Genomic DNA, 25,466 nt, shown 5'->3' with positions numbered 1-25,466 from the left:
AAATTATAAATGTTAAAAATTCCAAATAGTCATTAAATTAATTACAAATATGGTTTTACTGCCATAAAACTATGTTTACACAAAACAGTTTATTACATTTAACAGGCTCTCTCAATAATATTTGTTTGTTGTAATACAACTTTAGAGACCAAGATGAGATTTTTCACAACTTTATAGAGACCTGTGGAGCATATCCCAGAGGAATTTTTTAAGTAAGAATAGGCCTATATGTTAACCAGGGACCTATATAATGTCCATGTAAAACTTTAGTAAAATCGTTTGAATAGTTTACGCATGATAGTTTAAGCATACAAACAAACTCACTTTTCGCATTTACAATATTAGTTAGGATGTAGATCTCAGACACCTACTTTGGGCAAAATAGATCTGCTTCTGACTGTTGCAATCTTCTTTTAGTCTAAAATATTTCCAGTACTATTATATAGTTTACCATATTGTCTAGATAAATAAAATATACGTAAAAAAAGTAAGGCTGAAGAAGCCTAGTTCTATCAAAAGGCGTTTATTTCAGGCCGTTTAAATTCATTTCCAGTGTATGGTCTCAAATTTGAGTTTGTCTTATTGTCCTGATCAAGATAATTTATACTTATGTAGGTCTCAAAAACCTACTTTAGTCTAAAAGGTTCTACTTAAAGCTCGTGCAATCTATTTTCGGACTAAAAAATATTTCCTGTGCCATAGTGTAGTTTGGATTATTGTATCAATGAATAAAATATACATATATATTTAGGACTGAGAAGCTTATTACAGTAAAAAAAGATCTACTCCTGATATTAGGTGAAAGTCCTTGCTAAGTTTATGCAACATTTCAAAAGGATTTTATAGCACACAGGTTTAGTATTATACAGGCTCTTTGAGGAATGTTAAGAGTTCATTCCAAATTTTTGAAGTGAAAACTTCTTTAGGCGCGTTGAGCGTTTTGGTAGAGGGTAAAATCCTCGGTTCGCGTCACCGACATGCTAATGATACTAACCTGCATGAAAAAGTCAGTCTCGCTGTGTTTTTTAACCGTAGACTTGGCCGCGGACTACTAACCTGCATGAAAAAGTCAGTCTCGCTGTGTTAAAACTGTCCCGGCGGAGTATGAAAACAGACTGCGAAAATCAGTGACCTTTACGGCTTCCTCTCGCGATTTAAAAGTGAAGCCAATGTCGTACAATTCTGTAAGATGCGTCAAATTAAAGCTCTTAATATTGGCAATCTATTGGTTACATTTTTAAATATTAAAAAAATTTCGAAATAATTTTGATTATTGTTTACATTTTACATAGCGTTTACAATGACAAGAAAAAAGTAGTAAGCGTGGATTTTTTTTATTTTTTGGTCAGACAAAATTTGTCAGCGAGAAAGTTGTGTGAAAATAGATGAATATTTTTTTTGTAATTTATCATTTTTTTATTGGAAGTTTAGTTTAGCCTGTAGTAGCGTATGAAGTGATGAGTGAACGTTTCTGCCGGAACTGTAGTTGGCGCATTGGCTCACTGATACCGTATTAACTCAATAAATTAGTTTATTGTGCAATAAAAATACCTTTACGAAAGAACCAAGTTAATTTAACTAATTTATTAGTTTTAAAAATATTGTGGGTTTAATTGTTATTGCAATTATATACTTTATCCGTAAGTAAAGTTAAATTGACCACGTGGGAAGTTCAAAAGTGAGTATGAAACATATTAATATTTTTATACAGATAAATGAATAATGAAAACAACCAATATATTTTTAAACATTTTTAATATTTGTACGAATATTTGTATTTAAAATTTAGCATTATTCATTTTAATTATGTTTTTAATATTTAACCTCTTCATCATGAAATGAGTATTATTACGGTATAAGATTTATCTTACTAGCGTGGTAAAATAGATTTCTAGTTATTTGATAATATTTTTTCGTGGATTTTAAAATTGGAAAATTAAAAACGCGTCACATTTACAATTACAGATGTACTGCTACTATAACGTATTGTTAATTACTCTCAACTTAATAGTTCCGTTTTCACTTCTATCGGCAGTCCCACGACTGCTACTGTTTTTTTTTTTCTTTAAGCCACTGTAAAATGCCATATCATAATGTCAAGAAATCCAACTTCTTTTGATTAGCCAAGTGCAAAGATTCACAACTTTGTTAATTAAAGTGGATTTTATAACATCGTTTTAATAACATTAAAACAACTTTAAACTAAGTTTTTCCAATGCATTAGATGTTTTAATTCTTCATTAGTACAACCTGGAATAAAAGTTATAGGGTAACTTTGTCTATGATAGCTGCATTCCACTACTTAAGTACTTGATATTATATAAAATTAAAATGTTAAAAAATGTTTCAGCCTCTTTTCCAAACTTTAGCTGAAATACCAAAGAAAGTTTAAACAGCTGTTTAATTTAAGTTAAAATCGTATTGTAAAATATAAATATTATCATTATTTTTCCAAATTCTAAAGTGTTCTGAGAAAATGTTCCAGTCTTTCTTAAATTCGCAATTCTCAGAATCGAATGGTGTAGTCTTCTTAGTGAAAGCATTTATGATGTAATATGATGAATCCATATGATATTTTTCATACAGAAGTAAACATATACATATTATTTCAGTATCAAGGTTAAGAAAATCTAAAGTAAAATAAAATTTTGATTGGTTCTTTTTACATTTTGCTGTATGTTAAAAACATATACATATAAATCTTGAAAAACTAATTTGATCAACAAATGTCAACCACCAGCACTTGTTATCTACCTCCAGTTTAAGATATTTCAAGTGCCATACTTTGAATTTGTTTTTTTTGTCCCAATGAAGAAAATATATCGTAGCACTAAAAAGTTACTGTGGTCAAAAAGAGTTGGTTCCGGCCGGTTAAAATTAAATTTTGATCTAATTTATTTGTGAATCCACAGCTGAGTTATGTTTTCATTCATATATATATATATATATATATATATATATATATATACATATAATTATAAAATACTAACTTGGAGAGAAGATTCAAAATCTTCATCCAACAAAAACTATTACTTAAGAACCCATCAAGTCAAGGCTATAAAGTGTCATTTCAAGCAAACTAAGGCCGAAATCACTTAAAAACATTCACTTTGCAATACTCAAGAATATAACTAAAGCCTAACAATACCAAATAGCTTCATAATCTTTATCTGAATAATAATTCAAAGTTTCTAAAAATTTGCTACATCACAGCCACCTCATAGCTCCCAGATACACGTCATAAGCTTCCAAACAGCACAGAGCATGTAACAGATGGGAGCAGTAACCCAGCCGACAGTGCAGCCTCAGCACCTGACTAAGTACGGCATATCCAGTTGAAACGGTTCTTGGTTACTATTTGAACCAAGACTTCATTTATTTACATCAAGATCTTAAGAGATATATAAGTTTTAAACTCTGTAACAGGAGCAACCAGGAGCAACAGGATCATCTTATCAGGAGCAACCAGTCCAGCCAAAGCTTACCTAAAAAACTGTTATTTTTAAACTCTTTATTTAATATTATGTACATTTCTACACTCATTAAAACTGATTTTATTTAACAATATGAAGTCCAGTGAAAATAGGAAACATGGTGAATTACTCAAACACTGCATAAAAACTGTCCTTTTTTCAACCAAAAACAATTCACAGTACACAGTCACCTCCTTACAACCACTCCATGCCTTTCCTAGTGGAACTAGCTCAGCTGAAGACCCGCCAAGAACAAATGGAGACCTGTATAAAAGCACTACAAGAACAACTCGAAGGGAAAGACAATAAAACAAAGGTAGCACTTCTACTAGAGCTTACACATGACACACAGTCTACTCAAAGACTGTCCCATCTGACTCCTCAAAAGGTAAAAAGGTGGGAGTAAACTAAAACAACCTACAAAGAATATCTTCAGTGTTCTCTCCATAGGACTAAAAACAGAGCACGGTTGGGAAAAGAACTAAAGAAGTTTAACTCAAGAGAAGAGCAAACAAAGTTAACAGAGAACTCCTTAAAGCAGATACCTCAAAACGCATCCATCAACCAACCTGCACAGAACCTGGTAGTCAAAGAAGAAAAATCCATGGTCTACCCCAAATTGAAGGTATTGTAACTGCCTTTTTTTTTAAATAGGTCACAAAAAACTAAAGAAAACAACTCACCACACAAGAATCCATCCACAAAGCCAGACAACAGATATAAGCAGTATAATAATATCCACCAGAATATTCAGGGAATTACCAATAAAACAAATAGACTTTTACACTTACTGGAAATACTAGATCCTAAACCTAACGTAATAATCATAACTGAACATGCACTAAAACCAGACAAAATTGAGGATGTACAATTGATTCCGGAATACAACCTGAAAGCACACTTCAGTAGGGAACATCATAGAGAGGTAGAGATTTATGTGGAAGAAAGGCTGGATCAATATTCATAGTCTACCGACATAAACCAATACTGTGAAAAGCTTTCCTGTGTAATGGGGCTCATAAAATAACTACCAACCAGATCAGACTCAATATTATGGGAATTTACAACAAATACAAACCTTGAAGAGACTCTTGATAAACTTTCACAAACAATTGAAAGAAACAAAATTAAAAATTTACCATTTATTCTTATGGGATACATCAATCTAGACACCTTAAATCCCAGTAGAAATACAACAAAACTCAACGAAGTTTTAGCATCCCACAATGTGCTTAAGACTTGACTTGCCACCCACAAGAATAACCCACAACACACGATCATCAGTTGACTCTGCCTGCACAATTAGTGAGGAAAAATTAATCACATGCAGAATCACTAATGCACAACTGTCAGACCACACAGTCCAACCATGCACAGCCCAAGCTCAAATAGAAGATCCAAGGTCAAACAACATGAATCAAAGTCTAAAATCAGAAAATCTCAGAGACTTAAAACTGTTGCTCTCAAATGAGTCATTGGAAGAACTGTTAAAAGCTCCAACTACAAACAAAGCGCACAGTCTAATTAACAACACCCTCCAGCTAGCTTTGAATTCAGCTTGTCCATGGAAGAACAGACGACCCCGAGCTAAAACAAAGCCAAGGCATTTAGCAGATGAGGAAGTCTATAGACTTAGAACATCTTATCTAACAGCACAAGAACAATATGAACTGACTGGCAACCACATTAACAAAGTGGAAGTAGCCCAAAATAAAAAGGCCTATGACCAATGGCAAAAAATGATTAGGCAGCAAACATCTCACAATATAAATGAAGATGAAAACAAGTCCAAAGCTGCATGGGAGATAATAAACAATGCAAGAAATAAAATGGCTAAATCCAAAGAACTCACACTGAACATAAATGACAATGTAACAAGCAACTTGCAAGAAGTAGCCAATCACCTTAACACATTTTGTGGACATAGCCGAAGATACACTACAGCAAATTCCTAACAGTGAATGTAAGAAACTCAGCATAACAAATTTGCACCCACAAACAAACCAAAGCACTACCCCTGACACCGACATAAATGAAGTGAGGGCTACAATTTCCAGTTTAAAACCCAAAACCTCAGCCGGTACTGTGGAAATATCATCCAAAACAATAAGGTTCTGGGCAGATAAACTGACCACATCTCTTAAAGCCATATTCAATAATTCATTTAGGGAAGGAATCATTCGCTGAAGGTGTCCATAGTCTATCCAAAATTCAAGAAAGAAGACATCACTAAAGTTGGCAATTACAGGCCTATTTCGCTTATCTCAATCATTTTAAGTGTGTGAAAATATAGTGCTAAAAAGGCTTTTAAATCATTGTACCCAAAACAACCTGTTTACAGAAAACCAGTATAGCTTCACAAAGGGTAAATCAACCACTACAGCGATGATTGCATTGATGGAAACTATAACGGACAGCTTAGAAAAGGGCAATCTGACTACAGCCATCTTACTCGACCCAAACAAGGCATTTGACTGCCTTAGCCACGAACAAATAGTTAAAAAACTACAATTTTTTTTTTTTTTTTTTACAATATTCTTTATTCATAAACGTTGAGTTTAGAATTTTTGTCAATACAATAAAGGACATACAGAACATAAAATTTAAAATATTAGTTCATGATGCAATTGATTTCCAGTTTATGAACTCTTGAATAGTGTAGAAGGGTTGCTGGAGAAACCAACTTTTGAGTGAGTTCTTCAGGTGTTTTCTTCAGTGAGTCTGGTAGAATGTTGAAATAGATTGCTCCTTTGTATGATGGTTTCCTCTCATATAAACTTAGGTGGTGTGTTTCAAGAGCAAAGTGGTGTCTATTTCTTGTGTTGTAGTTGTGATGGTCTCCAGTTCTAGTCTGTCCAGTTGTTACAGAGTGCAAAACAGTGATTAGGTGTGAATGATACAGCAATGAAATGGTTCCGAAGCTATCTGGAGGGCAGGAAACAACTGGTGGAACTCAAAACACACCACTAAAGGAATTGCAATAGTTTAGAACTTCAGTACCACCTTCACACAGAACAGCGAGGCATACCACAGGGATCAGTTCTGGGTCCAGTTCTGTTTACCCTGTTTATAAATTACATGCCCTGGTGCCTTAGAGACCTGTGCACAACTCTCATATATGCAGATGATACCACTCTCATGCTGCAAGAAAGGTTAGCGAATAGATTGGCAGTAACATCTTGCGTTGCTCTCAACACAGCTTATGAATATTGTAATGGAAATAACCTTGTCATAAACATGTCGAAAAGTAGCCAGCGAGCAGGTGATGTACCAATGACCCATGACCTGGAAATGGAAATGCAAGCTGTGTTCCTAGGTATAATAATGGATAAAAAAATTATCTGAACCCCATACCTTGACTATCTTTCAAAATAACTCAACACAGATTTGTACATCATCAAGCAAATCAAATCACTGAACAGCACTAAAACAGCCAAAACCACATACTTCTCTCTGTTTCAAGTTCACCTGAGGTACGGACTTGTGTGGAATGGAACATTGGCAACAAAACTTCAAAAGATACTACAAAAGAAAACCATCGTACAAGGGAAGGAAAATTCACAACCACCTCCCACCAGAGATGCGACTCAAGACTGGAAAACCTCTGAAAACTGTACTGCAAAAGTGGCCTTGGAATCATCCTTTCTACTCGCTAGAAGAATAACTGCAGAGGACCATTTAAACACTATCTCTTTCTCCTTTAGACTACTTCAAATTATAGAGCCACTTACTAATTCTAAATCTGACACTATTTGTAATGTCAAAGATTATGAATAAAGAGCTATCTCATTCTCATATACTGATGTTCAGATTTTAAATTGCATAGTCAACTTACTCCTATTTGTTTTTATGATTATGCTATCTATATAGGTTTTTAAGTCGCTAGATACATGTTACATAACTTTTTATGTAGCCATCCTATGGTATGATGAACAATTTAAAAAAACCTGTATACACATTTTCTTCCAACATTTTAAAATACAAATTATTATTATTTCACAGTTGCCAACCTAGTATTTTAATGAATTAAACTATGTACATAATAATCATTTATTCATACTGCAACGCTCTCACAAAATAATTGAGTCAGTAAAAAACTACTTTAAGAATTTTAGGTAGGTAATTTCACATTAGTTTCTTAACAATTAGCTCCTTAATAATATTTGTGTAACAAACATTATGTACTTCATAACTGAATACATTTCATCCTTCTGTAAAACATATTGTATCAGTCTTAGAGTTAATAGTGAACAACAAACTGTTGTGTAACTAACACTACTTCATAATCAAATACATTTAATTCTTCTGTTAAAGCATATTGTAACTGTCTGTAGGGAGTTAATAATTAAGAACTAACTATTGTATAACAATCATGACTTTTAAGTCTGTTTCATCTCTCTGTAGAGCACACTGTTAGGTTCTAACCTAAAACAAATTAACATGCCTTCAAAACAGGTTTTTCATCTATCTGTGAAATAAATGTACACCATCTCATTTCCTTATATCAGGTAGTAATATAACTAGTCATTTTGTTCTTGAGCTAAGCTGGAATTCTTGAATTTATTAATTTGAATTGTAAAATTTAGACAATTGACATTTATTTTACTTAGATAATCTTAGAGATTGTTACATTAGTAGTTAATAGTAAAAAATAGTATCTTCTTTCAGTGTCACTTTCAAAAATTCATCCACTGAGCAATAAGGTCTATTCATAAGTAATTCACTTCTTCAAATGTTGTAATAGGACTAAGTTTGAGACATGTCTTGTATTATGATGGTGAATGTCTTGGTATCTTGAATGTAAAGTAGAGACTGTGTGAAGGATAACTTCTTGTATATAAAGAACACAGTCATACCACAACAGTCAGAATTTAAGTTCAATGAATCTTCATCTATCTTGGTAACCAAGACACCTAAAACCTCTTTTTTGTTGAATGACGACTCTTTCTAAATTTGTGAAAGTTGCTTCTCCCCAAGAAGCTATGCCATATCTTACATGAGACTCAAGAAAAGAAAAATAGGCAGTTCTTGTTGCCTTTGGAGTACAAACTTGTTTGAATCTACACATGAGAAAGATTTCTGAACAGAGTTTTTTTTCATAGCTGGTCCATATGTGGTTTCCAAGATTGACTGGAGCCAATTACTATGCCAAGGTAATTAGTTAGTTTTATAGTCATTCCTCCATTAATGTCAGTCATTCTTACATCTGTGTTCTTGTTTTTGGTTTTGTATACTACCTGGACTGTCTCCCTTATGGACATGTACTTTCTTATTTTTGTGTTCACACCCTGTTAAGTGTGATATTATAGATGTTTTAAGAGTGTCTTCATTAGTTGAGCTTGTTATAACATAATCACATAAGGTGCAAACAATCCGTGTATTATTTATTTTCAGAACAGATCTATTTACTCCAACAATCTCATCTGAGTAAAAAAGTTTGTATACAAGTTCTTGCTGGTATTTTTCCAAATGCTTCTTTCCTGAAATATGTCTCAATATATTCATTCTAAGTGAATTTTCATCACTTGTTTGATCAATAATGCCATCACAAATATTACACTTATACTTGTCGTTAAACTTAAAAAAGTACTTAAATGAATGTTTGATCAATGAAGCATTGTCCTTTAGTGTTTTTGAAACACCCCCATCTAAATTTAAGTTGTAGTTTTGGGTTTGAGAACTTTCATTTTTTTTCGATCTTTTCATGTGATTTTTGCTCAAGAGATGACTTTCGATATTGTCTAAGTTTGATGGTATTGCACAGCTACAATCTAAACACATTATCTCACCTTGATCATTTTCAATCAAACAATCTATATTGATCCTTTTTAAATAATCAGGTAAAGGTGTAAGTAAAGTTTTAATAATCCTATTATTTGTAGCAACTCCTGGTTGAATTTCAACTGGATGTGATGGACAGAAGTCGATACAGGTTTTTGCAGAGTTTCCTGTTAAGTCAGTGCATCTCATATGAGAGTTATTTAGAGCTACTTCCATGACTGAACTCATCTTGGACAGACTTTCAATAGAATTTTTCAATGCATTCTTTGCCTTTTCTTTTGTGTGTAAAAATAATTTTTGAATGTTTACATCAACAGAACAGTTACAAATTATACAAAGAATGCTCCCTTTTGAAGCAATAAATTTGTGTCGAGTTTCATCAACTATATGCAACTTACCAAATAACTCAACTGCAGAAATGGCCTCAAGTTTTTTGTGCCCAACAGATTCAAAGTGGCAAATAAAACTTTCCATAAATTTAGATACATTTTTATTATAATTTATATTTTTGTTACATAAGTTACACTTAAACTTATGTACTGCTGTATATTCAATTAAATCTTTATTCTTATGTATTAATGGATTCATTAGTGCATATGTGTTTACAGTTACTAGAGCTTCAGATGAACACGTTCCACTAGCAGCTATTTGTCTTTGGTGTTTCTCTGTTGCATTATGAGATACAATATTCACTATTGTTTCATGAGGATTGCAAGGATTCATAGTTATTTCACATCTACAGAAATTGCAGCTAAGTTTGGATCGGTGAAATGTCACGAACTCCATAACTTGACATGAGTTTTCTGGTAATTTTTCTTTCAAAGAATTGATAATCTGATCTTCATGCAATCTGGTTTTCAAGTGTTTAGTTACTTTAACTATTGATCCGATTCTTACTTTGCACACAATACAAAACACTTCATTTATATCACTGTTACTAATAAATCCTTTATGATCTTGCAAATCTGAAGGCATTACTTCAAAAAGAGCATCCAAAACACTTATTCGCTCAGACTGAGGAACCTGATTTTTCTCTGATGATCCAATCTTGATTTTAATCTTTTTGGATAATCTATTCTCACTATCAGAAACTTTGTTACTACCTGAAGCAAAATGCATTCCTTTTACATTTTTTAAATAGTTTCCAGCAACATGTGTTTTATGCTTCTGGGCATGAAGTTGATAGGATAACGTCAAATCATTATTCAAAATATCAAAATGTTCATTACATTCAGAACATATGTTTTCTTTATATTTTTTTCTGGTTTTTGGTTTCAGTTGGGCAGCTGCCATATCTTGTGAGATAGTTTCTAATGACTTGTGTGATTGTCGGTGTAGTTCCACAGAAAATTTGACATCACCATTGAAAATTTCAACAGGTTTGCCACATTCTGGGCACATGCTACTGGGACTGGTATTCATTATGTACCTTCCAGTCCTGTCTCAATTGCTCAGTAGTTGCGCAACCTACAAAAAACCAGTTTTCTAGATTTTGGACATTCCTGTATACATATATAAACACAATTTTTTTCAACTCTAACTTAATCACAATAATTTATAAACATCTGTTATAAGGCAGACAATCCTAGAGGTTGTTCATAAAATAATAGAAACAGATGTGAAGGCAATCGTAATATTGTTACTATCTTAAAGAGTACTGTCGGTACAATTGCAATGAATATCTAGTTGTGTTAAATAATTTATTTATCTGGGTAGCTTTGTTCCCATGACAACCAGCTTAATATAGGTTAAAATCTTGCAAAACTTTATATTTATCATTTTTTAAATTACATACCTAAACAGACATGTTTGCAAACAACCCTTAGGGTGAGTACTGTAGAAGCGTGAGCAGCTTCTTCCTTTATATTCAAAACTTTGCAGTGTTGCCAATCCATAACGTGAAATATTTCTGTCATATATCAATCAATTGGGAAACATTTCAACTTTCAATGCTTTTTCTAATGTGATTGCATTATAAATAACATTAAATAAAAATATCTCATCGACATTTTAGGTTGACAATGGTTGCTACAAGTTTTTTGTGAGATAATTTTTAGTCTACTATAATTCTGCTTGCATAAACAGAGAGAAGAATTCATTTTTAATTTTCAGTGTTAGTGTTGGTCTGTTATTGAAAGATTAACAGCTCGACACAACAAGTAATTAAATTATTGTAAACACTTTACTGTGTGGCAACAAAATTTGACTGTGTAAAAACTTCTACATTGGTCATCACACCGATCAGGGATGATGTAACCAGGGGTGTCTGCTTACCCGTTTTGAATTTTCAGGAAAAGGTCAGGGGTGTCAAACATTCAAATTAGTTAAGTGTGAAATAACATTTCTTGATTCGGTCCACAGCCACAGGATTATAATTTGTTCAAGTTAAATTGTTGTATATTTAATTTTATTATATCATACTAAATTACCAATAAAGCAGTCAGAAACTTTAGTCACTTACATTGTTACTCTTCCATAATTGCTATTGTGAGATATTTATTTTCTTCAGTTTGATATGTGTTAAACTGTTTTATAAATTATAAAGGGACAAAGTATTTATTACAAATTATCTTAGTATGGAAACTAAGAGTGACTCCATAAGTGAAGGTGTGTACTGTTCAAGTTCTAATGATATTGTGCAAAGAAATGAATTTAGGCCTATTGACCCAGTTCCAGCTTTGACATCAATTGAAAGAATGGAAGGTAACTAGCCATTTCAGCCTTTATATTTTAAACACCCGATAAAGGAGTAAATACAGAAGTAAATCGATCATTTAAACCAGAATGATACAAAGGCTAGTCATTGATAACCTAGCATGCTCAATATAAAACAATTCAATGCTATATTTGCCTAAAATAAAATAAATATATCATTTTAAAATAAAATCTGATTATAACACAACCTCAAAAAATCTCCAGTACTTACTAGTTACAGACGCCAAGACAACGTTTAAAAATGTACAATGTTCATATACGTGTCAGCCACGGCGATCATCACCGCTGTCATTGCAACAAGCGTGGCCGTTCGTTGAAAACTGATTCTCGCATCAAAAAGTATAGATAACCTACTTTGAACATTAACCACAAACTAACTAGTTGAGTGAACGTTACAAGAACTAATAAACTTGGACAAACTAGATATTTAGCTTGTTTTTTTCTGGGCCTAGACATATAAGAAAATTGTTTACAAACATTAAGTTTAAGTTTATTCTTTCGTTTAAACTGCAATTTTAAACATTTATAACCAGGAAAACTTGTAATCCTTAAGACCAAAATTTTATACAATGTATGTACAAGAGTAATTACTTAGGGTATCAAATTTTTTAATGAAACAGTTAAAAGTTGTTAAATAAACATTTTAACTTTTATTCTTAACCGGGTCAGATTAAGAACTCTGCATTGGCCATGTCATTATTTTTTTTCTTTTTAAAGGTCATTTATTTGTTTAAAAACAATTTAAAACTACAGTTTTTAACATCACTTTAATTAAACAGATTTTGTTAATTTACCGCAGCTGGTGCCTGTCATTGGAACGTGCAAACCATCAGACTGTCAAGGGCGGTTTTGCGACAATCGTGCGTGGTCCATGTGCGCCCTTAACTGCAAGAGGAGACCGTAATAAATTAAATATTGCTTTAATATATTAGACCATTTCCCATCAGCTTTTTTCATATGGGCTTAGGGCTTCCGATGGCAGGTTTAACAATGAATAATTAATTTTCTAAATTGCACTTTAATAATAAAGCAGGTACCTTTTTTCATTCATACAGACACAACACTAGGTTATTATTTGTAAATAATTTGCTTTATACATCTGAACACAGAATTAAACAAGCTAAATTTTAATGTAATTCCTGTAAATTTAGCTGTATTAGTTGCTTTGTGGTTATCATTCAAACTCGGGTATCTACATTTTTTTATCCGAGAGTAGGCAGGTGTTTTCCAACCAGAAAATTCGTCCTTCAGCGGTGTGGTACGGTGACTAATATTTTACATATATGAAATTAAATTTGATGACAAAGTATATAATCTTATGGTATCATTGAAAAAATTTTTTATTGCTGTAAACTTTTCAAAATGCGATGTACTTTTTGCTGATAGCTATTCTCACTATCGTCGCAATTTTGCGAAATCTTTTAACAACAACGTCACATTTTCTCAGCTCATTTCGCAAAATGTGATAACATCTTAAACCCTGGTTATCCTAACTTTTACCTCAAAACTTATTTGTTATATAGCTTTATAGTATGACGTGAGCATTTAAAATAATATCTTTCATGGGTCAACATAATCTTATGACTGCATTTATGATAGATATAAGTATGATAGTTAAAAAAAAAATAAAATAAAATACTAAATTTGAATCCTACCTTATTTACATATGTAAAATATATAAACTATAAAGTTTCATCTTTCACTAAGAGTCACTTAATTCAACCCTGCATTTGCGGCCTCCCTGTGAAAGAGGTCTGGCATAGTGTTCGAGCAAATGGTAGGACCTGGGATAAACTCCACGATTACATCCCGGGCAAAAAAATTGGTTTTCATTTTCAAGATCTTACTCACATACAGCACATAAGTATCAGATCGAGTTGGGGAGTTTCACGAGATCATGAGCAGGGCCACAAAGACATCACCAGGTGGAAGAACAACTTCTCTGTCCGACTCACACAATTGTGAGAGAACACTTAATATGATATCACGTCTGCTACATAGTCTTTCAGGTTTACCTTAATGTCAGAATAAACTTCATCATCACTAGAAATAGGATGATCCAAAACGAGCTCTCTAAAATCACATGATCGGTCTCAAAAGCTTTCACCCATAATAAACAACTAAAATTATAACCTAAGAAAGCTAAGCCACAGTAATAACAACACTGAAAAAAACATTTTCCCACAAATACTGTTGGATTTGTAATTCTAAACACAAAACCCAGCACTTCTTTACAGTTTCACAACATGGATGGCGCAACAACGTGTATTACATTCACATCAGCTGACCGTTGAGAACGATGTCCGTTGTTGTACGATAATCATAATAAGAATAATAAATTGTTACTATAGTTAATGCTTTTTCAGAATATATCAAATTAAAATAACAAGCAGTATAAGGGCCCAACGCTTGAGTGATCGATAATATCGAATCAACAATATTCATGATTAAAGATTCCTTACTACAACTACTTATACCAAATTATGTTGTACTTCAAATTACAGTATAAAAAGTAGTACTGTTATGGTAAATAAAAACCAATCTAAAATATGTATTTATAAAATAAAACAAACAAAACAGTAATACATTTACTTACTTTTTACTATTTTGAAGGATACAAATTTTTGTCTGACACAAATAAACAAGTACATAATTACTCCACTTACTGTCATTACAGATGTGCAGTATTACTGTCAGTAACAGGTTCGGTGGTAGCCTATTTCCGGGATACTGTTGTTTCAGTAATCAATGATTTGTTTTCATAACGATTTTTTGGTTTTGGGTCAGTCGGTAGCCAGTAACAGGCCAGACGATTTCATGTAAGCAATGAGGCATTACCAATGGAAATATTACTATACTATGCAATGTTATTATGAGACGATAAAAGTAGGTATAGATTATATTATCGTAAATATGTTACTAGTAGTACCAAATTTAAACATAATCTTTACAAGCGCTTACGTAATCTGAGCTTGGATTTCGGGGAGGGGGAGACTTCAATAAGCGGCCAACAATCCTTATTTGTTTGCTATTATTGAACAATTCTATATATTATCCAACTTCGATATGTAAAAATCATACACAATAGTTATAATAAATTACCGTAGCAAGAAGAATCTCGTACACTACAATTTTAATAACGTAAATTTAACATTAACATTACAAAACAACAAAACCAACTACGGCCTAGACAGATATGAAATGAAACCTTACAATATTTATAACTTGCCCAGCTTGATATCAATGAATAACCGATTTTGTGAAATGGAGGAAAGAATTCTCCCAGGAAATGTGTTACCAGGAGCCAAACCCACATGTTAAAGCCACTTAAACAAATCTCGTCACTTGTGAGAAATAACCCACATATTTTGTGCATACTCATCGCCATTTTCAAAGTCTCAAAATATTAGTTACCTCTTGTTGTTTATTGTTTACATTAAAATTACTATAATTAATAAGTTTAAATCATATGCTAAGTTAAATAAACTGTAATATCGAATTCTTTCTCAGATAAAAACAATCAAACCATTCGATAAAAGCAATCAAATAACGAGTGCAGGCCACTTATTAAATTCTACCCTTTGGGTACTATCTTGAGGGATGTTTTTCTATTCTTTTGCCAGCACTGCACCGAAGCTCACACTGAAGGCCAGAAGCATTTCCAATCAGTACTTTCACGGTCTTAGATCACAAATCTTACAACATGATCTGATGTTGGAGAAGTTGGATGATCTGGGACGTGATCTGAAGTCGCGAAAATACCGATCAGGAATGCCCCCGGCCATCAGTGTGGGCTTTGGTGGCGCTACCCCGCACTGATAGCAAAACAAGAAAAACATCCCTCGAGATAAAAGCCAAATTCTAGCCTAGATCACTTGAGTGCTTGTTAAGGTTATTTTTAACGGTACTTTGGGATTATACTGACCACACCAGTATAAAGAACACAAAAATATAAATTTATAGAAACAAACATGATAGAACGAAAAACAAATCTTTAATTACAAAATTACAAACTTACAAGCATTTCCAGGTATTGTGATCGGTATTGTTGTCGCTGTTATCTTATCTTTCTCGAGAATCCCGATTACGGCAGGCCGCACGGGATCTAATCTAGTAATCAGTAGAAGCAAAATGTCAAATAACGATTCATGTCTGGGTGTGGTCGCTATAATCCCAAAGTACCTTTTTAACTTTTATATTGATAATATACTTTATGTGTTGCCTAATAACAAATAGTAGATAAAGACTTCTTAGTACCCAATAATTGTGTTGTATAGTTAAATTTAATACGTTTATCCCTTTATACGTCTGTTACGTAAGTTAGTTAAAAATTGTATACTAACGTGCTACCATGGTAACAGGTCAAAGGAATGTAATAACTGAACACGTTATTTTGTATTAGGTAATGACAAACACAGGAATATCCTGTCTCTAGCAGCCATTAATGGTTTAACTTTGTTTCAATTACTGGAACAATTATTGGGAACAATAATGCCGAACTGAATTACGTTAAGACTGTAGTAGACTGTTCAGATTGTATTATAGTTAAGGTATGGTTTTATTTGTCAAAGGAATACATGCATTTTAGATTATTTAAAATAATACAACTTTCTTTATACTAGTTTGAGCACTTACAATTATTTAACAGTAAGTTAAACAAACATATCTGACAGCATTTAAATCATTCCAAATGATGATTTGATATTATTGATCACTCGAGTGTTAGACACTTACTATAATGTGACGTATATGTCTACTTTGGCGACAAATATTTTTCTTTTCCCACAAAAATCTCTTTATGCCATCTGTAACAAGCACCTCGTGGGCCACTCACATGGGCTGATCAGTAACCTCGGAGAGAGAGTGGGGATGGAGGGGCTCCTCCTGCCAACTACAGATAGATAGCCCATGTATTTAGTGGATTGAGCTGTTTCACGAGTTCTTGCTCCATAATCTTATGGATTTAATTTAGTTCAGTACCTGGCAAACTTAGTAAAATGCACCACTGTTTTTTCAGCTTATACTCTGAGTTGAACACCTTTCAGTATATTTGGTACAGCATACATATTTAAATTACATTTTAAAGCTGGATGTTGCAGGATGCAGCACACTTAAGCACGGCACCCAATGCGACCGGCCCGGCCTTTTTTTTAAAGTCAAAATAATACAATCAAATGGACACCAGCCCACTGCAACCAGCCCAGCCCAGCCCGGCCTTTTTGTGAAGTCGAAATACACGCAATCAAATGGATACCCACCAACTGCGATCGGCCTGGCCCAGCCCAGCCGGGACCATTTTTTATACTCTGTCAAAATGTATACGATCAAATGGACACCCACCCACCACTATGAGCAGCCCGGCCCGGGCGGACTCGGCCCACACAAGACCCCAAGAGCCGACCGAGGCCGGATAGGCCAGGTCGGTCGCAGTGGGCGCTGTGCTTTACATTGATTTCATTAAACCTTGATTTTACAACGCAATTAATAACAGAAAATTAATCTTATATAAAAAGTATCGGAGTATCGAAAGATCCAACAAGACGTAAGGAAGTCTAATGTAAAAAAGTAAATGTTACATGCTGTGGCGAAGCCAGAAAAAATTCAAGGGTGGATTAAATATCCGAGAGGTTCAAAAGAGCCCTACTTGCAATATTTTGAAATTTGTTTAAAATTGTATGCTAATTGTACTTTCTTTAATTTTCTTACTCACTCATATTTGCTTGATTGCATGTGAAAGTATTTTGTTAGGTAGTGTGATTTTGTCATATTCCTATATTTATGTTTTTGTTGAACATTTGCTCACAAGTTTCTGGTTTAATCCACTTAGTTTCTAGTTCTCAATACATCTACTGTGATAACTCTTTATTACAGCTTTTGTAGCTTACTTAATTATTTCTGAGGCTACATTATAATAAGCGGCCACCAACACAATCGGATTATGATTATCGATTTTAAATTCAATACTTTCGAATACGACATTTGACCTATAGATATTCATAAATAATCATTGCCAGCTTTCTTTATTTAGACTAGTGACGTCATTACCAGCTGTTGTTATTTCGTTTATGTAGGAAAAGGCTAGTGACGACAGGCATTATGGCAATGAATATGCAGATATTGCCTTAAAATGTTTTTATAAACACTGAGCAATGTTTTAAATGGTTACAAGATAATGATCTTGCTACTTTAAATCCATACTACTGTCCAGTTTGTATTGACGAGACAAAAACAAGAATTAAAAGGCGAAAATCACAAGAAAAGTAATAACAAACATGACGTGTCTAAAAATGATCTTGAGAAGACTTTTTGAACATTCTAAATTTGGTATTATGAATATAATGAAAAATCGTGTAGTTGAAATCAAACAAACTACGAATTTTAATTATTAATTAATGTACTTTTGACGGCATCAGTACCTGCAGAAATGCCATTTCAAATTGGCTAAAAGTAATCATAAGTACTACGCTGCTCAAACGTCGTTTAAGTATAGTTTAGTTATTTTATGCAATTTGAAACAAATACATTTATTTTACATATAAAAGTATAGCTTCACCATAATACAATTTTAAAAGCATAAAACTTAATCCAGTTCGCTCAAAATTAATTCAAAGTGTTAGGAAATATGTTTAAAATTAAAATCATATGTTTCGTTATTGACTAATGGCGGCAAGAACAGTGACGTACGTGTCCTCTTTGTTTCACAAGCAGTCTCGTTTATCCTTGATAATACATAAGGTAATTGAATTCAATTGTTTTGTTGTAATTATATACTATATTTTAATTTGTAAGTTTTATTAATATTCATACGTTAATTTCTAAGATTGAAAACAAGCAAAACCATATTGTTTTTCAAATATCTGTTACGTTATATGGTCCGACATTTTATTTTTAGTCTTTGATAGTTTGCTTTCAGTCGTTTGGATAGTCATGAATATTGATGATTCGAATCATTTGATAATCATAATCCGATTGTATTGGTGGTAACTTATTATACTGGAGCCACTTCTGTACTTCCAATTAAGACTCTATATTAAAATATGTTGCAGTTTATGCATAGGAATGTGTTGCTTTATCCTGTAAAAAATAGGATAGAAAATACAATAAAAAATACAGGGTGATTCATGAAGTTCTCCCCCCACTTCTACAGCACATTGTACTAGTAAAAATAATGAAAAAATGTTATATAAACATAGGTCCGAAAACGCTTCGTTAGCGAATTACAGCTAACGAAAGATTTCGCCTGAATTCCTGGGTAAAGAGTAAAATAAAGCCATACTGAACTTTTGGAAAGGTTAATTAAGTAAGAAATATTGTGGATTCTTATGTATTTTTACCTGATAAAGCTAATAAAATAGGTTTCAGAACTGTACCTGTAGTAGTTTTTGACTTTGATTATATCAATTTTCTCAGAATTAAATTCTCTACGATTAATGTTTGTTGATTTTATGTATTTATTACCAATTTAACAAAGTTATTGTACATTAAGCTTAAAAAAACATTGTTTCGTGCCCCAATTTTTTACATTTAACCCTGAATCCCTCAAAAACTACTACAGGTACAGTTCTGAAACCTATTTTATTAGCTTTAAACAGGTAAAAATACATAAGAATCCACAATATTTTCTTACTTAATTAACCTTTCCAAAAGTTCAGTATGGCTTTATTTTACTCTTTACCCAGGAATTCAGGCGAAAATCTTTCGCTAGCTGTAACTCGCTAACGAAGCGTTTTCGGACCTATGTTTATATAACATTTTTTCATTATTTTTACTAGTACAATGTGCTGTAGAAGTGGGGGGAGAACTTCATGAATCACCCTGTATATGTACCGTTGTTTTTAACCCTCTAAGTGGCGGTAATATGTTGCTGGAATGGCGGGCTATTTTTCAGAGTCAAGCAGGACTATCTTATAATTTAAAAATAAAATGCAAATTCTAATATGAGCAATGCTTGTTGTATATTCGTTGTTTTCGTAATAAACTACAGAATAACATAGTATAGTTATTTTTTACATACCTTAACCTTTTTTTATGATATCCACACAAATGTTCAAAAAAAAAAAACGTTTTTTTCTTCCACCAAACTTTTCATTTTTACGTTCTGTAACTTTAAAAATGTCATTCCTAGGAGATTATGTTAAATGCAACCTTTATTCACAATTTAATTCTAAACAAAAAACCTTCAATAATATTTTTTCTATTTACAACACTGTAAAAGTTATATGCGAAAAACTGAATCTAGAAAAAACACTTTTTCTAGTCAGAATCGCTAGAAGTTGCTTGCCTTTTCCTCCCTTTCCCTCAGTAAAAAAACAGACCGCGGGAGAAAACTTAGGATTATTAGTACTTTGGCATTATACCGACCACACCAACCAGTATGAAGAACACAAAAATATAAATTTATAGAAACAAACATGATAGAACGAAAAAACAACTCTTTAATTACAAAATTAAAAACTTACAAGCATTCCTAGGTATTGTAATCGGTATTGTTGTCTCTGTTATCTTATTTTTTCTCGAGAATCCCGATTACGGCAGGCAACGCGGCATCACTTGATCACGGTACATAATTGCCTTTCCATTACAATTCACTTTATATTTCTGATCAGCCCCTCTAAGAATTTGATATTTTTACTGATAGGTACTATCTCGAGGGATGTTTTTCTTTCGTTGACATCAGCGCGGGGCTTTGGTAGCACCTTCTGCAGGAGGCACTCGCATATTGGGTGGTGGAGTGTGATCAAGAATAAAAACAAGTTTGGAGTGTTTTTTTAATAAAGAGTTTAGTTTTAGTTTGGTAATGTTTGTTTTTGTTGAATTTTAGTGTTTGGAGCAATGTAGAGGTAAAACACGGAAGTAAAACAAAGCGACGCGACTCTGCAATCACGTTATCTACTAGACCACTCGACTTTGACCTCTGTCTGAGGATGGGGAGGGGTTTGCGATAAGACAATTCCTGTTTTATATTGACGAAATATTGTTCTACGCTAATCTAGTAATCAGTAGAAGCAAAATGTCAAATAACGATTCATGTCTGGGTGTGGTCGGTATAATCCCAAAGTAACCGGATTATTTCAGTTAGTACCCATTGATTATTTCATCGTGATGTTGATAAAATGTATTTGAAATTTAGTGGTGAACGCAACTGTGGCAAACTAGGCGTAAAAATAATTATCGGTTGCCTAGCAATAAGCGGCAATGTGAAGCGACTTCTAAGACGTCGCTTGCCCACGTCACGGCGGCGTAAATAGAACGTCTCAGACATCGCTTGCCACTGAGAGGGTTAAGCCTATATGATAATTTTGATGAAATTATGACACTTTATTGCAATATTCGTTGTGTACTATCTCACATTTTGTAAAGTGTCTTTGGAGGTATAAAGAAAGTTCAATAATAATATAATTAATTGAACAAACATTAATGTAGTATAAGTTCTATATAATAACTGCGTTTCAGATCTGTTCGGATATAAACATAATAAAATTAAATTGAATAAACATTATGGCAGAATACGTTTTATATATTTTCAATGTTTTTTCTGATATGTTTAAATATAAAAACAACTCATTAAACCCTTTGAGTGCCAAGGGCCGATTTAATCGGCCTAGCAACATTTCCGCATAGTGCCAAGGGCCGATGTAATCGGCCCAATGGTATTGACGAAAATTTCCAAGGGCCGACTAGATCGGCCTTTCCAATATTGGTCATCCTGTTGATAAATATTGACGTATAATATCGTAAAACGTATCAAATTAAAGCCCAAGAAATGTACGACATAATTCATGTAGTGATAGCTTGTATATATAGTATAACAATATTTTTATGTAGCTGATATCTAAAAGCCTGTGGCGCGAACTGCCTGTTGTCACGCTGCAGTCGTTTTGTTTACGTTCAGTTGATTTTGCTAGCTGTGATTTTGCTAGCTGTCTATTATGGCTGTGTTGACATTTTGATTAATGTTTTAAAAGTTCCCTACTTTTATTACTTCAGTTCAATTTCATTATTGAATAAGGTATAGTTTGTCGAAATGAGTAAAAGGAACAGATCGCCCCTTAAGCGAAAATAGGTCAGGTTCTGTTATATGCCCCCAACGCTTAAACTTTTTTCAATGAACTTAGAACGTTATAACACGATGTAGTTGAGTAACAAAACTAAAATTATGCCCCCAACGCTAATTTAACTAAACTAACCTAAACTTAAATAGTCATGTGATGCCGTGCGGCCTGCCGTAATCGGGATTCTCGAGAAAGATAAGATAACAGCGACAACAATACCGATCGCAATACCTGGAAATGCTTGTTGATTGATGGAATGTTAGTTCTGTTATTCAACTACATCGTTTTATAACGTTATAAGTTCATTGAAAAAAGTTTAAGCGTTGGGGGCATATAACGGAATCTGACCGCGAAAATACATAAATTTATTCTTATGATAAAAACACTCATTCAGTTATTTCATCTGAAGGATTTAGGGTACTTTGGGATTATACCGACCACACCCAGACATGAATCGTTATTTGATATTTTGCTTCTACTGATTACTAGATTAGCGTAGAACAATATTTCGTCAATATAAAACAGGAATTGTCTTATCGCAAACCCCTCCCCATCCTCAGACAGAGGTCAAAGTTGAGCGATCTAGTAAATGATTGCAGAGTCTCGCCGCCTGTTCAGCTGGTATGTCGCTTTGTTGTACTTCTGTGTTTTACCCCTACATTTCTCCAAACACAAAAATTCAACAAAAACAAACATTACCAAACAAAAACTAAATTCTTTATTGAAAAAAAGAACACTCAAAACTTGTTTTTATTCTTGATCACACTCCGCCACCCAAAATGCGAGTGCTTCCGGCCATCAGCGTGGGCTTCGGCACTGGTGCTGCCCCGCGCTGATGTCAACGAAAGAAAAACATCCCTCGAGATAGTACCTATCAGTAAAATATCAAATTCTAGAGGGGCTGATCAGAAATATAAAGTGAATTGTAATGGAAAGGCAATTATGTACCGTGCAAAAAAACTTAGATAAACATGTGATGCCGCGCGGCCTGCCGTAATCGGGATTCTCGAGAAAGATAAGATAACAGCGACAACAATACCGATCACAATACCTGGAAATGCTTGTAAGTTTGTAATTTTGTAATTAAAGAGTTGTTTTTTCGTTCTATAATGTTTGTTTATATAAATTTATATTTTTTTGTTCTTCATACTGGTGTGGTTTGTATAATCCCAAAGTACCGGATTTAGTATAATAGGCCTAATGAAATAAGCCCAAAGTAATTAATTTAAGTCTGTCCATAATAAATAAATAACAGTTGTATTATCTACCTTGATTTAATTTCTTAAAACTAGTAAAATATATTTTACATAAACAAGAGTAAGCTGCATGTTGGGGCAGGTTTCCAGCATTTTTCAGCAATATATAAAAAAAATTAAAAACTCAGTTATATATATAAATGTATTTTTATGAAACTTTGTACATGTATTCCAACTAACATGGGGAACATAAAATTGGCACATCAAACTCATAAAACAAAAATAAATAAATACTTTTTGTATCTTAAACATAAAAATGTGTTTTTTGTTTTTTTTTATTTTTGCTTACACATAATAAATTTTTTTTTATTTATGGTCAAAATGTATATATACCAATTTATAGGCTGTATCTTGCCCTAAATAATAAAGCAAAAAGTGTCCCATTATGTTAATATTTAAGGAAGGTGCTAATTTTTTAGTAAAATACTGCAGTAAAATAAAAATAGTGCTTGGCACTGAGGGGAATGGCCCGTCACAAATTACTGGCATTGGCTGCATGACCTCCACCACTTCACGGCACTCAAAGGGTTAATTTGTAATAGATAATAGAAATCAGAACCCTTTGAACTGAGGTCCATGATCAGCCACTAGTTCGGGATGTGTTGATACTGACTACTGCTCACCTCTGCCCCCACTCTTTTTCTCCAAGGTTTCTTATCAACCCATGTGGGTGGCCCAGAGGAGCTCATCCAACTATAGAGTTAATACAAGAGGGAAGTCAGTCCTCAAGACACCTAGCAGACTCAGAATTTATTTCCAAACACAAAAAGAAATGGATTGTAAAGTAGCTTTTTAACAAATAGGCTAGGACCTAACCTGCATTGACAACAAAAATTAGTATCTTGTGACGTGGCTACATAGATTAAATAATAATAAACATCATAATTTTAATACTCACTTGTTAATTACTAAGGAGACAAAACTACAAATGCCATGTGGAAGCCGTAACAAATAATATTCCAGAAACTATTTGACGAACTAAATCGTCCATTCTAAATAAACTTAATGTCAGCTGAGAGAGTAGTATGCAGTATTCTATTTTAACTCTACTCTTCTTACAAGGACAAACAACCCAAACACTTTTTAAGACACTGGAAGTAACACAAGAACTAACTAACCCACCAACCAACTAACTCTCAGCTGGTGGTACTGTGTTCTTGTCGACTTGATGACCATGACTGTTGAATGTTGATCAGGATGTAGTGACGTAAATGTGATTCACACAATGCTGACCTGGCCGGTTGTAACTTTGGTTTTGGTTGGGCTTTGGGAAAATAGCCATAAACATTTTTTAAAGATGTATATGCTTCTGAAGTAGTAGTGTTCTGCCTTGGATAAGGGAACTATTATTAAATTATCACTATTAAAATTATTATGTATTATTAATTAATTCTTTCTTATTTTGCCTATTAGATGTCACCTTTAATTAATTGTATCAAATTGTCACTACCATGTGCTAAATGAAGAGGAGAAGCCGTTGAAACGTAAATGAATGATGATTTAATTCCTGGGTCTAGGTTTAAGTATAAATAATGGAGTGAACTTTGTTTTATGCACATAAGGATCAGAAAGGGATTCTTTGTCACATTTTGCATGAAGGATTAAGAGGGCATGAAAAGTGATCTGGGAGTTGTCTGGATCAGGTTCGTGTACCTGAAGGCAGAATTTCCCCTTTAATACTACAGCTCTCCTCCACTTCATCATAAAATCCTCGACTATTCTTTAAAATTATATTTAAAATAGTCTCCATTAATATAGTGTCCTGGTTGATGGTTGGTTTTTTTGTTCTAGGCTATAACAGTGATCAGTGTCATTCATTCTTGGCTCTGTTTTTATTCCAGTACACTACACCAATGGCATAATGTCAAATGTGCTAGTTCCCATTATTACGAACTACGATAAGGTCCTACATAAGTCTTAGTGTTATGCAGTGGCCAGCAGAAAGGTTAGACTCCTCTTGAGATTTACATCCGTTATTTAAGTTCTTCTGGCTTGGAATGCCATCATAGTCCAACCTATTTATTACTAAGGTTTATGCCGCCAGATTTCTTATAATTGAATACTCATGTTTTGTCTCCTTCATTTTTTTTTATTTCTGGTGACACTTTTATTCCAGCGATTATTTCGTCTAAGTAATAGTATACCCTCGAAGAGATAACATTTTCAGCCAACGTGGTCACTATGTTTAG

At 33.3% G+C, this 25,466-nt stretch overlaps 1 protein-coding gene across 3 annotated transcripts in view; it reads right to left on the bottom strand.

Moving 5' to 3' along the window:
* LOC124357054 overlaps window positions 1–24,462 on the bottom strand; it is a 55,385-nt gene extending 30,923 nt beyond the window's left edge. For 2 of the 3 annotated variants that reach the window (XM_046808454.1, XM_046808453.1), the window contains exon 1: window positions 24,176–24,462. Coding sequence is in view for 1 of the 3 variants with exons in the window: in XM_046808452.1 (XP_046664408.1) it covers window positions 8,664–10,676 (2,013 nt within the window). In the remaining 2 variants the exon portion in view is untranslated. Of the gene's footprint in view, window positions 1–8,578; window positions 10,722–24,175 lie in introns of those variants that run through there. The other variant, XM_046808452.1, reaches the window with a different exon arrangement.
* Window positions 24,463–25,466: the final 1,004 nt, after the last annotated feature.

Source organism: Homalodisca vitripennis, chromosome 3 (assembly GCF_021130785.1).
Source record: "Homalodisca vitripennis isolate AUS2020 chromosome 3, UT_GWSS_2.1, whole genome shotgun sequence".
NCBI lineage: Eukaryota > Metazoa > Arthropoda > Insecta > Hemiptera > Cicadellidae > Homalodisca > Homalodisca vitripennis.
The sequence above is the reverse complement of the archived record's forward strand: the minus strand, read 5'-3'. Positions and strand labels throughout refer to the sequence as shown.